Below are 14,709 nucleotides of genomic sequence, written 5' to 3' on the forward strand. Positions count from 1 at the left end.
AAAGAGCACATATGTACCAAATGCAGGGTAGCCCCAAGTGGTCTTATTTACATTAGCAAAGACTTCAAGGTTTCCCACTATTGCACCACTCCATGGGGGCAGCGCCACTTGTAATAGCAACTGTGGTACTCACTAGTGTAGATAGGCAAAAAACAGCCAGCGTGAAGGTAAAGACCATTTATGCTACTATTTAGGTTGCTTTAAATGGTCCTAGAAAGACAGGACCAATGCAATTATTTCACTGCAGTTCTCTCCTCCAAACTCATAATCCTTTTCCACTGCTTAATTTACTCCTCAGCATACAGGGGAGGCAGAAAATGAAAAGAAACAAAAGCTAATTTTAAATTATGAAGAAACAAGTAATTTTCTTCTGAAAACTAAAAAGCATTCAGACATGCCACACTGATGCCCCCAGCAGTTACAAAATAGAATTAGAAAACTAACATTTATTAATCAATTTACATTTTAATACACATTTCAAGAACGTGGTAGCATGAAAGGAAACTTGTTTTTAAAACAACCTGAATTTACCATTTAGCAATGTTACATTAATGATCAGGGGTTCCTATCAATGGTTCCAAAAAACACTTCACCTAAATCTCCAACAACTGGAACCTCACTTAATGCAACAGTAAAAAATAAATAATTCCAAACTACTCCTACATTGAGGAATGTGTACTGAAGTATATAGTTTAGAGTACAAATAAATGTACTAACAACAATCTCAGCAAAACTTAACAGCTTTGCGGAAGTGTTCAGAAGCTACTACCCATGTTGCTCAAACTCCACTAAAATCTGTTTGTCACTTGATTACTTTACTTACATGTAGTGGAATAATAAACACAGATTTACATGAGTAGGTTAAAGTCAAACCACCAAAGTAAAAATGGTAGGAGTCTCTTGGTCAACACACAAAATCACATACAAATTTAACTAAATATGTTTTAATAGGACATCATTAAGCCTCATGAGGGTTAAAAACAGGGAATTCAGGTACTTGGATTGGCAAATAAAGACAAGAATACTAAGAAGCATTTTCCACCATTTACTCTCGTTATCAAAAATATTTTTCAACTCTTCTTGCAAAACAAAAACAAAATAGTACAGACTGGACACATACATCACATTTTTCTTCCTATGGCTTTAACACCCCACCCTAACCAACCCCACAAAAAAGACGGGGGGAAATACAAAACAAAACGAAAAAAATTATCTGACCACATTCACAGAAAATGACACCATAGTACACTACAAAAACAAAAGGTGGTGTCATTTGATTTGTGTCCAAAAAGTTTTTGCTTATTTCTTAGACAGGTAACCATCATTGTACATGCTTTGTGCACAATCAAAATATATCCATTATGTCATAATTCATTGGAGATTTCATTTAATTAATAAAAATATGGCTGCCATAAAATGGAATTTGAAAAATTCAAGCACTGTTTCTCTTTAGACATGCTGTTATAAATAGTAATTGTCCTTTAAATTACAAGGATAATGCTTTGTATACTAGTCAGACCATCTTTTTTTTTGTGCTGTGCCATTTAAAGAGGAGATATCTCTGCATCATGAGGAAGTTTTACTTCTTTAGAATGGCATAAAAAAAAAATCTTAAAACTGCTGTAATGTTGTGCAAAATGCAAAAAGCCTTCTTCGAACTATTTCCTTATTTTCAGGGATTAACTGGAAATCAACCAGTTGGGCACACTGAATGTAGATGAGTGAGTTGAACACTTGGTGGAATATGCTGTCTTGCATACTTTACCTAATGAGTACTGAAAATAACTTGATCCTGTTTACCCATCAGTTCTCTTTCCTGACTGAGGGGAAGCAAGTAACAATGGGCTATTTTCCTAGAGTAAATAGATCCCAAGTGCATCACAATACAGTGTTAACCTCATTTATATCTTTAAGTGAAGAAAAGAGAAACCAATGGTGGGTAAAGGCTGTATAAACCAGGATGTATTGTGGGGCACCAATGGACAAAGATTTTAACCCAGCCCAGATTTATTTTTTATATTTGTAACCTAGGGTCAAATTCTTCTCAGATACCACTTGCAGCAACTCCCACTGAAATCAATGGGTTTACATATGTGGTATTTGGCCCTTCTTTGTTTATCAGTTGTTTCCCCTCTCATGATGAAGTGAACAGCAACATGCCAAAGATGAATGGAGTTAGTGCCACAGGGCATAAAATATACCAGTCACACATCCACCTGCAGGCTGTTTAGAAAAAGTGAATGAAGCGATTACACAGAAACTTGAGCAGGATCTGGAGGGACAGCCACTTTACAACTGACTCCAGTTGATTGCCTAGTTACTTCTTAGCCAATTCCAATGAGGGACAACTTCTCTTTCCATGAAATTACTGATTTGTACTGTTCCATGCTCTAGATAACCAACGCTCATGATCAAAAAAGATGTGTCATTCAAAGACTGCAGTCCTCCGTTAATACTGTACTTTCAACAGGAATGGGATGTGATTTGCTAGCAACACTGACTCCCTATGGCAGTGTATTTGGCAGTTACTTTCACACATCATAAACTAGCACAACTTTGATGGACTGATTAGATACCACTTCCTTACATTTAATCGGAAGCTTTAATTGAGCACAAAGCATTAACTGGTACAATGAGGTTAATATGTTCCTTTCCAAAGGTCATCTTGTATTAAAACCATTTACATCAGCATCTGATCTCAAACTATGAGGTGCTGTGAGATCTAAAGACATAGTTTTAGGGTAACTCCTCCATTATCTGCAAACTATTTCCCAGACACTAACACACATAACATAGCAATGAAAAACACTTGATACAAGTGATCTATAGGCAGGAGCTTCGGCAAGTTAAACAGAACCATAGCTGCCTTAAAACTGTAGCAGTTCCCCTACTAAGGGCAGGGAAAAGACGAAAAAAATGATTTAACAGTCATATCTCATGTCTATAGCTTCATCCAAACTTTTATCATCGTGTGTACTGGCAGCTAAAAATGTAGTTACTGGTGACCCTGTCACATTAATTACACTGGTGCTTGTGCTGGCACTGCGCACAATGCTTGTCACATTAATGCCCAAAGTAAGCCTAGTCTGTTCCAAGGCCTTTTCTGGCACTGCAAATGCTTCCAGCTTCTTCTCCCCATTAGCCATATATGAGTTTTGGCAGCCACGGCATATACAGTCTAAGCAGGCTTTACGGTTAGAGTAGCAAGGGCAGCGTTGGCCACGGCATGTAAGAACACTTGGATTTTGGGTGGCGCGACCACATTTACACCCTTTCTTTTCTTGTGGCTTTTTGTATGCAGTTTTTGTCGGACTTCCTGGCATAACATTACTGCTAGCAACCTTTTCCTTTGCTTTGTCTTTTGTTTTCAGTATTCCTGGTTTGGCTTTCGGGTGAGATTTCTTGGGGGCATGTTCTAGATTCTTTTTCATGCTTTTATTAGGCAGGAGTACAGTTTTACTTATTTTGGGAGTAGTGCCTCCATTGGGTACAGTTGCTACAGGCTGCAAAGACATTTTATTTTCCTGTTTTACTGTTACTGGAGCTGATGCTCCCAACGTTGGGCCACAGATGATGCTGGAAATGGGTAGTGGCTGAACCTTTTCACTGTCACTTTCTGATCGAGATCGCTTCCTGTTTAACTTAACTATCTTAGGTGTTGCTGCTGTACATGAGATCCCATGAGGAGAAGCACCTGTGGACATGAAAACATTATGGCTAAGAGGTGGGGGAGAAAGCTGCAGGAAAGGACCATTGGATATGGTGGCTTCCAAGCTGGGCTGCAAATCAGAACCACAGACTTCAGTGCTTGAAACAGTTTCTAAGCTTCGGAGAACTTCCTCAACACTAAGCAATAGCGAGCCAGGTTTTATATCTTCGTTGAAACTGCAGATGTCAAGGCCTGATGTACACAAGTCACTAGTAGAAACTGTGTCACACACAGGCTGAAGACTGCTAGAGATATCCTCCGTTTTTATGTACTCTCCAGTACTACACACATCAATTGTATTTGCATGTTCAGGGGAAGGAATATTTACTCCAAGTTTATCCACTGAAAGCCCATTACAATTGGGCAACCCATTGATAACAGAACTTCTAATATCAATATTATGTGTACTTTCAGGTATTGAAGAAAAACTAGCTTGAGGATCATTAATATGTTCTGAGGTTGAAGGTAATGGAGAATGTGTCAAACACAAAGGCATGGCTGCATCAGAAATGTTTTCTGTGTCTTCATGGAGTGGTGATCCATCTTTGAGCAAAGCCAAAAGATCTGCAGAACAGTCAACTGCTTGTATTATGTCTCGTGCCAATGGAGTCTGTGTTATGTATTCACACAGTTTTTTGTAGCAGTTCACTAGAATGCTCAACTGTTTATTTTCCTCAAACTGTTCATAGTCTTTGCACCAACTACATGATGGTTTCATCATCATCTTTTTGCCTTTACAAGTTTTGCAGACATAATGCTGACACGTGGAGTTGGTGGGAGCAATAGGATCCTGTAGCAAATTTCCTAAGAGGAAAAAGAAAAGAAGGTTATTAGAGCAGACCAACTGGCATAGGCTTTCAGGGTAACATAAGAGGGACTTCCTAATTTACAGCAGTATGAATTGCCTGTATAGTGTTTAGTGATGAACAAGGTCATGAGAAAAATCATAGGTGTGCAAACAGTATGAACTGTGAGATTTTAGACTCATTACAATTGCTGTACCCACAGTTTTAAAACAATGTTGTGTTTAGAAGTTTTCCATATTGCAGAGAAAAATTTCAACATAATCTGATCTGCTTATGCCCATTAACCCAGCCTTTAGAAAACACGGTGTCAAGCAAAACAATATCAGCATTGCCCCTTAAACACCACATTCATCTCAATATGGTGACACACTATGCAATGTCCCTAATGCACTAACCAAGAGAGCTACATCTGTACAAAGTGGGAAGGGTTAAAACAGAAATTGAAAATCAAAGATCAAAATTTGGGAAGTCAAAATGGAAACAGTTCAGAGGGAAGTAGCACTGAGAGACAGATGAAAACATGAAGGGGGTATAAGGAAGATAATTTGTTGTGGAAGAGTCAACATGGTTTTTGTAAAGGGAAATCATGCCTCACCAATCTACTAGAATTTTTTGAGGGGGTCAACTAGAATGTGGACAAGAGGGATCCAATCGATATAGTGTACTTAGATTTTCAGAAAGCCTTTGACAGGGTCCATCACCAAAGGCTCTTAAGCAAAGTAAGCTGTCATGGGATAAAAGGGGAGGTCCTCTCATGGATCAGAAACTGGTTAAAAGATAGGAAACAAAGAGTAGGAATAAATGGTCAGTTTTCAGAATGGAGAGATGTAAATAGTGGCGTCCCCGGGGTCTGTACTGGGACCACTATAATTCAACATATTCATAAATGATCTGAAAAAAGGGATAAACTGTAAGGTGGCAAAATTTGCAGATGATACAAAACTACTCAAGAAAACTAGGGGTCACCAAATGAAAATTAATAGGCAGCAGGTTTAAAACAAACAAAAGGAAGTATTTCTTCACACAACACACAGTCAACCTGTGCAACTCTTTGCCAGAGGATGTTGTGAAGGCCAAATCTAAAACAGAGTTCAAAAAAGAACTAGATAAATTAATGGAAGATAGGTCCATCAATGGCTAGTACCCAGGATGGGCAGGAATGGTGTCCCTAGCCTTTGTTTGTCAGAAGCTGGGGATGGGCAACAGGGATGGCTCACTCAATGATTACCTGTTCTGTTCATTCCCTCTGGGGCACATGACATTGGCCACTGTTGGAAGACAGGTTTCAGAGTAGCAGCCGTGTTAGTCTGTATCCGCAAAAATAACAGGAGTACTTGTGGCACCTTAGAGACTAACAAATTTATTTGAGCATAAGCTCTCGTGGGCTACAGCCCACTTCTTCGGATGCATATAGACTGGAACATATATTGAGGAGATATGTATACACACATACAGAGAGCATGAACAGGTGGGAGTTACAACATATATACATATCTCCTCAATATACGTTCCATTCTATATGCATCCGAAGAAGTGGGCTGTAGCCCACGAAAGCTTATGCTCTAATAAATTTGTTAGTCTCTAAGGTGCCACAAGTACTCCTGTTCTTTTTGTTGGAAGACAGGATACTGGGCTAGATGGACCTTTGATCCGACCCAGTATGGCCGTTCTTATGTTAAGTGTCACTTCTACAGGTACTCCTAGGCAAAGTTCCCTGGCTTTGGTGTGCTGGGTGCTCACACACGAATGGAATACATGTCTGCAACCACTCAAAGAAGAACAGGAAGAGTTCAGAGAAGAACCACAAGGACTCAGACTGGAAAATATTGCAGTTTGAATTTGTCTAGCTTCATCTGGATCTTGTTATGTTTCTGTCTGCTAGATTATAGAGCCCCCTACTATCACATATCTTCTCCCTGCCTTGATACTTGAAGATAAAAATACAAGTTATTTATTGCCTTTCAACAGTTTCTCAGCATACCCCTAGCTATATGGGGGATCCTACGTTCATGGACAGCTTCCCTCATAGAGGCTGTCCCTCAGTTTCTGGATGACAACTTCCTTTTTAAAAGGAAGCTTGAAACTGATTCCCCCTCCCCCCTTTTTTTTTAAACTCTCTCTCCTGGCATGAGAGCTCATGATTATTCAGAGTGGGGTAAATTCTAGCCAGGATGTCTCAATGTCTCCCCACTAACTCTAATGGTCCATCATTTTCTTTTCCTGAGCTGGACAATATATGGGTACTTTAAATTGGGGTTGTGTAAACAACTGGTTTGGAAAGTGCCCTTCCCTATCTGACTGCTTCACCACACTACTGTGAGATACAGCTGAAGCTGCCCCATAGATTATGAGCATAGCTTTCTATATACACAAATACATAAATTAATAACCATAGTCTGTATACATCTCATAATGACCATCAAGTTCAGAACATCAGAAGCTTGCAGAAAAAGACCTTACTCAACATAGTTTTATAATACAACACAGTACACAATCAGTTAAACCAACTGCTCATTTTTAATGTGTTAAATTTCTGATTTCCTTTGAGGTGTCTGCAGCCTGACTGTCACAGATAATACTTCATGAACCCCAAGTACTGCATCAATACAAAGTCAATCTCAGTTGGTGTCTGGACTTCAAAAGTGTTGTTACTGATCAGACAGACAAATTACCCTATAGGGCAAATACAAGCTAAGCCTCCAAACAAGCTCTTTTGGAAAACATAGCATCAATATTCACTGAAAATACACAAATCTGACCTAAATGTCCCCATGTAGGGAAGAGAGAACTGTGGCAATGGTACCATCCAGTTATGCTGGGATTCCTGGAAACCTCTTTAGCAGAAGACGGAAATTCTTAACATAGTTCCTGTTGCCTCTTCTCTCAGTGAAAGAAAGGAGATACTGGTATTGCAACAATCTTCTATTCCCAATTCCTTGTTCCACTCTGGCTAAACTAGTGAAGAAGACTTTAAGCTAGATTCAACGGGGTCAGGAAACAAAAGCTCACAGGTAAGCCAAAAACATGGAGACATGGGTGAAGGGTCTGAATCTAAAGGAAGCATGAGGCAATTATAGCAAGGACAAAGGAGAAACAAGAGGGAACAGTGTGGAAATCAAATAAGTATCTTAGATGTCTGTATACTAATGCAAGAAGTATGAGGAATAAATAGGAAGAGCTATAAATACTAGTAAATAATCACAACTATGACATAGCTGGCATCACAGAGACTTGGCGGGATAATATACATGACTGGAATATTGCTACAGAAGGGAACATCTTGCTGAGGAAGGACAGGCAGGGGGGAAAAAAAGGAGAGGTGTTTGTGACGGGTTCCCCCCCGAAGAGACCCTGCCTTTAGCTACCAGGTGGCAGGAGCTGGCCTCAACCACACCCACCCCTGGAAGCATACAGTTTTCCACTGCTGCAGAGGAATTAGAGAGACACTCTCCCATTCCTCCAGCGGTTCCTGAGACTTTGCTCTTTACCTCTGAGGTTCCAGCATAAAATTTCTCCTTGACATCCCGAGCTACACGGAAGAAATCATTCTCAAAGCAGTCGGGTTATCATTTACCACAGCCACAGCCAATACAGCTTCCAAATCCTCAGTTTCTATATGCACAAGGATTTTGTAACCTCCCACTAATAAAAGCTCTGCCATCTGCCCTGGCTGTAACTTTCCTGCACAACCCCGTGTCTTTCCACCCCAGGTGTTCTCTGCCATTAATCCTGGCAGCCTTTATGTGCTTGATGCCTGGCTGGACAACCCTGTATGGTAAGTGGCAATTGCCTGAAGTGCCTCTGTGCTCAGGGTAGCAGCATTTCCATGAGTTGCTTACGGCTTGTTCCCACCCAGCACAGGGCATTTATTCCTCAGGTGCTCAGTGGAAGTACAGTGATAGCACCTTCTGGGCTCCTCTGTTTTTACAGGAGATTTGGAACAAGGACTAGAGGAATGGATTTGGGGAGGTGAGCACCCCGACTCCCCTCCACCCTCCTTCTTCCCAAGAGTAAAACGGGAACTCTGCTTCCCACCAGGTTTAAACTCCTCTGTCTGTGGTTTGTTTGCTATAGATCAGGGGTTGGCAACCTTTCAGAAGTGGGGTGCTGAGTCTTCATTTATGCACTCTAATTTAAGGTTTCGCGCGCCAGTAATACATTTAAACGTTTTTAGAAGGTCTCCTTCTATAAGTCTATAATATATAACTAAACTATTGTTGTATGTAAAGTATATAAGATTTTTAAAATGTTTAAGAAGCTTCATTTAAAATTAAATTAAAATGCAGAGCTCACCGGACCGGTGGCCAGGACCCGGGCAGTGTGAGTGGCACTGAAAATCAGCTTGCGTGCTGCCTTTGGCATGCGTGCCATAGGTTGCCTACCCCTGCAATAGATGCTTGGGTTTGCTCAAATTGATCAGGTAGAGTAGCCAGTTCATCAACAGTTTTCACCTTTTTATCCCATAAACACTGTTTCACATCATCTCTACATATACTCAGAAAATGTTCCTGAGCAACAAGATCACACATTCCTTCAAAGCTTGTAACGCCTTTTCCCTTTACCCACTTTTCCATCAAATCTTTCATCTGGTTTACATATGCCACATTACTCATCCCAGCACCCCTCTTAAGGCTTCTACATTTTACTCTAGATGTTTCAGGTGTAATCTGAAACAGTTTTAAATATATTTCCTTGAATTTACCATAATCTGAAGCATCTCTAATTGGCATCTTATTGAATATATCCAGAGCTCTCCCAGACAACTTTGCAACCAAAGTGGGCATATTTTGGTCCTCAGGAATCTCATGAAGTACACACAACCTCTTGAAGGTGATACAATATTCAGCAATATAACGTTTCACTGTATGCAGGACATAACCATTCCCATTTGTGGATTTTTGGATAGGTGGGACTCATTGGTGTGTGCTGGGGGGTTCTGGTTCTCTATCAACACCAGTTGGTGCTTCCTCTCTTTCTTTTTCCTCCATGCCTAATTTCTGGATCTCCATTTCTTTGTCAGCCTCTATCTGTTTCAGTTCCAAAACTCTCTGGTGTGCAGCTTTTTGCTTAGCATCCTCTGCTTCTATGGCTCTTCGGTGTGCAGCTTCTTGTCTGTCTCAATTTCCAGCTGTTTTAATTACATAAGTCTCATGTGTTCTTTTTCCCTCTATTCTGCCTGCAATCTGCACTGCTCCAGCTTCTTACTAGTTTCATTCACTCATTTTCCTGCCTTTCTGTCCCTACTTCCCTTTCTTGAAATAAGAAAACAGAAAATAACAAACTGGTAACTTCTGACTGATCTCCAGCCACCACCACTTAAATCTCACTTAAAATTGCCACCAGCGTATGAAGTGCAAATCTCATTCAGAACAAGCAGCTGTGCATATGATCCTGTACGACTACGCCACTGTGACGGGTTCCTCCTGGGGTGCCACCTGGAACTGGGGTACCACTGAGCTCCCTAGCCCACCAGCCTGGGTTCCCTCTCACACTGTACTGTTGTGACAAGCTGCAAAGCCCTCCAGCCTGCACTTTCACCAGCATTCATACAGGTAGGGATACACCCAGCTGCAGTTACACAAAGGCTCTCTAACCACCAGCTTCCTAGCCTGGGACCCCGGAACAGTACCGTCCTGCTGTGGCCAAATCTGGCCAATATATGGGTATAATGCCTGGTCTGCCTCTCCCTCACTGTGAAGAGAGGGATTCACACTTGTGGTAACCAAGCAGAGATTTCCCCCAAGCACTCAGAATCACAGAATACACTGCTCTACAGCCAAAATGCTTCTGAAATAAATGTAGTCAAACTTTACTAATTCTGGGTCACTGAGAACGAAAATGATGCTTAAAATTGTTGCTTGGCTCTAGTTTTCAAGATATGCTATTGGGTCAGTATATACGACCCTTGACTTGGGAATGGCGGAGGATAAGTGAGTTATAAAGGGAAGGGATCTCAATTTAAACCAGAAATGACTAAAATACATCTTGGACTGGATCTATGAATAAATCTATGACTGGGTTTGGACAGTACTTGCTTTTTAGGCAAAACAATGAATGATGCAATCTGAAGCTGGTATTGCATCATACATGATATGAATTGCATCATGTTATTCCTAGAAGTCATGGATGATGCAATCATAACGAAGCTTACATCACTCTGCTGAACAAATTGCCCTATATCAGCTCTAGAAATCATACAGTGTCGTGCTCTCTTATTTGTCAGTGTTTGATTTTGCAAAGGGACACATTTCTGTTTAGCCAAAGTGAGCAGAGATGCCTCGTACTTGTGTGAAAAGTGCAGGTAACTTCTGCTATGTTTGTGGTGAAGTGACTTTTGCATCACAAAAGCGCAATATAACCACTATGGTTAAGAAAGCCTATCACCTTTATTTTGGCTGCAAAATTGGAGATCGGGACAAGAGGTGGGCCCCACACATATGCTGCAACACTTGTGCAACAAATCTTCGCCAGTGGTTGAACAGGAAAAGGAAATCTATGCCTTTTGCAGTGCCAATGATTTGGAGAGAGCCAACAGATCATACCAGCAATTGTTACTTCTGCATGGTGCCTCCAGTTGGGAAAGGTGTGTCAAAGAAGAAAAAGTGGACTGTGCATTATCCAAACATTCCATCAGCTATACGCCCAGTACCCCACGGAGAAGGACTGCCGGTTCCTGATGCACCAGAATCATTCTCACTTGAGTCAGACGAGGAAGAGGAAGAGGATGAAACTTCTGGTCCTGAACCATCAATGTCACAGGACCCACATTTTCTCCCATCCTCCTCCTCTGAACCACACCTCATAACACAAGGTGAACTGAATGACCTTGTCAATGATTTGGAACTACCCAAGAGTAAGGCAGAGCTGTTGGGCTCCAGACTACAGCAGTGGAATCTCCTGGCAGGTGATGTTAGGGTTTCCATGTTCCGTGACCGTCAAAAGGATCTTGTCCCATTCTTCTTCAGGGAAGGTGATCTTGTAGCCTGCAACAACATCCATGGTGTGATGGCAGCCCTCAACATCGTTCACGATCCAGATGAGTGGAGACTGTTCATTGATTCATCGAAGACAAGTCTTAAAGCTGTTTTACTGCATAATGGCAATGTTTTGCCATCAATTCCAGTTGGTCATGCAGTCCATATGAAGGAAACCTATGACAACATGAAACAACTTTTGAGATGCATAAACTATGACCAACATCAGTGGCAGCTTTGTGGCGATTTGAAGGTTGTTGCTCTCTTGCTTGGTCTGCAGACTGGATACACAAAGTACTGCTGTTTTCTCTGCGAATGGGATAGTCGTGCAAGAGATTCCCACTACATCAAGAAAGATTGGCCACTCCGACAGTCATTGGAGCCTGGGAGGAAAAGTGTTCAGCATCCACCACTTGTTGAATCAAGGAAGATTTTGTTACCACCCTTACACATCAAGCTGGGTGTGATGAAGAACTTTGTCAAGGCCATTGACAAAACACAAGCAGCTTTCAAGTACCTCCGTGGAAAATTTCCAAGGTTAAGTGAAGCTAAGATAAAGGAAGGTATCTTTGTTGGTCCTCAGATTCGTGAACTTCTTCGAGATGATGCATTTGACCATGCACTGCGTGGCAAGGAAAAGACGGCATGGAAAGCCTTCCAGTTAGTGGCAATAAATTTTCTCGGAAACAACAAGGCAGACAACTACAGGTTGTTGGTGGAAAACTTCCTCAAGGCATACAAAAGCCTTGGTTGCAACATGTCACTAAAGATACATTTTTTGCACTCTCATCTAGATTTTTTTCCACCGAACTGCAGAGCAGTGAGCGACGAGCACGGCGAGCGATTTCACCAGGACATTGCAACAATGGAGAAATGCTATCAGGGCAAATGGAGCCCATCAATGCTTACAGACTATTGCTGGACAGTGACAAGAGATGCTCCATTTAATGAATACAAGAGACAAGCCAAGAAGCGCTGAGTAGACACGGAATAGGACTAAACTATGTACAGAATAGTTTTTTGCCTTTTGTTTCATAATAAATTTTATTTATATAACCCTTTTGCTGATTTTTAAAGTGTTACATAAACAGGACAGGTGAAATATTATCATGTAAAGCAACCATAAACACACGAAAAGACCTAGGTTTACAATTTATGATTAAAACTCTACTATCTACACAATATACATAGACATAAAATGTAAAAACTTAAATATCTTAGAAACAGTAGCCAATCAGTTGTTTTAATTGTCATATTTGAATTCAGCACACCAAAATACATAAGAAATAGCACATTTTATCTCTGAAGCAGATGACTTCTCAAAAATTGTAGACCAGTGATATCAGGGTTGGAAGGGACCTCAGCAGGTCATCTAGTCCAACCCCCTGCTCAAAACAGGACCAATCCCCGACAAATATTTACCCCAGTTCCCTAAATGGCCCCCTCAAGGATTGAACTCATAACCCTGGGTTTAGCAGGCCAATGCTCAAACCACTGAGCTATCCCTTCCCCCTCCAGTCAAAGCTCACTGGTTTAGATTAAAACAAAACCAAGTTAACTAGAAAAGATAGATTTTAAGTGATCATAAGTGATAGGAAACAGATGAAAGCAGATTACCTAGCAAATAAACAAAAATGCAACCTAAGCTTAATATACTAGATAGATTGGATATGAATAGCAGATTCTCACCCTAACTGATGGTACAGGCAGACTTGTAGATTCTTAAGGCACAAGGTACAGTTGGCTTTGCAGCTTGGAATCCCCAGGTGTTTCATACACAGGCTAGAAATTCCTTTAGCCTGGGTCCAGCACTTCCCCCAGTTCAGTATTTGTTCCTCAAGTGTTTCCCGGAGTCTTCTTATGCGGGGAGTGAAGAACCACAGATGTCATGACTGTCTTATACAGCTTTTGCATATGGCGGGAACCCTTTGTTCCAAAGCTTGGTTCCCAGACCAGTCTGTGGAAAAATACTGACATCCTAAGATAGAGTCCAGTATCACGTGGCCTGGTCACATGTCCTTGTAGAGACACAACAGCCATCATTCACAGGCTGTCTGTAGCGATCTCAGGAAGGCCCACCAGGTGGGAGATAAGTAAGGCAACATTTTAGTCATGGGTATTTTTAGTAAAAGTCATGGACAGGTAGGGTGACCAGATGTCCCGATTTTATAGGGACAGTCCGAATATTTGGGGCTTTTTCTTATATAATCGCCTATTACCCCCCACCCCCGTCCTGATTTTTCACACTTTCTATCTAGTCACCCTTTGGACAGGTCACGGGCCGAAAACAAAAATTCATGGACTGTGACCTGTCCATGACCTGTACTATATACCCCTAACTAAAACTTGGACTGGGGTGCTGTGGGGCGCCGCGGTGCTAGGGGAGCAACGGGGGTGGTGGTGCAGGTGCTGGGAGGGGCAGGCAGTGGCACGTGGCCCAGGACCCCCACTGGGGCTTGGGGGTGGGGAGGGTTGGCGGGGCTGGCAGGCTCCCTACCCAGCTCCGTGCGGCTCTCCAGAAGTGGCTGGCATGTCCCTGCAGCTCTTAGGGGGAGGGAAGGCCAGGGGAGCTCTGCAGCTCTCATTGGCCAGGAACCGCAGCCAATGGGAGCTACGGGGGCAGTGCCTGCAGGCAGGGGCAGCGTGCAGAGCTCCCAGCCCCTCTGCCTAGGAGGTTTAGGGACATGCCGGCTGCTTCCGGGGAGCCCTCCCAAGGTAAGCACCGCCCTGCACCCCAACCCTCTGCCTCAGCCCTGAGCCCCCTCACACACCAAAACTACTGCTGCTATTGGGGGAAGAGGGGGGCACTGTGGCCCGAGACTGCCCCAGCAGCAGCCAGTGCGGCTGGCCCAGAGGTAGCCTGGAGCCAGCCACACCGAGTGTTGCAGAAGTCATGGAGGTCCATGACAGACAGGCAGCCTTAGAGATAAGCTTCTCCTGAGGCCTATTGTTCTTTCTAATGGCCCATTAACCTGAATAGGCCCTTTACCACCAGCTATTGAGACTGAAAGCATTTTGTCTAGTGGGCGTTACCTAAGTGTAACTACATTTGAAGTACAGATACATATTCAGTATTTATAACTTCAGATGCAAAAATGATACATGCATACAAATAGGATAATCATATTCAGCAAATCATAACTTTTCCAATTACACCTCGCATGACTTATCTTGTACAAAATGCATCATAATTTTGCCATAATCCTATCGTATCACTGTG

At 42.0% G+C, this 14,709-nt stretch overlaps 1 protein-coding gene across 1 annotated transcript in view; it reads right to left on the minus strand.

Annotated features, from left to right (window-relative positions):
* Positions 1-845: 845 nt before the first annotated feature.
* MSL2 (MSL complex subunit 2) overlaps positions 846-14,709 on the minus strand; it is a 44,577-nt gene continuing 30,713 nt past the window's right edge. Inside the window, exon 2 of the mRNA XM_065410586.1 lies at positions 846-4,513. Coding sequence (XP_065266658.1) covers positions 2,922-4,513 — 1,592 coding nt within the window. The 3' untranslated portion in view covers positions 846-2,921. The remainder of the gene's footprint in view (positions 4,514-14,709) is intronic.

Source organism: Emys orbicularis, chromosome 9 (assembly GCF_028017835.1).
Source record: "Emys orbicularis isolate rEmyOrb1 chromosome 9, rEmyOrb1.hap1, whole genome shotgun sequence".
NCBI lineage: Eukaryota > Metazoa > Chordata > Testudines > Emydidae > Emys > Emys orbicularis.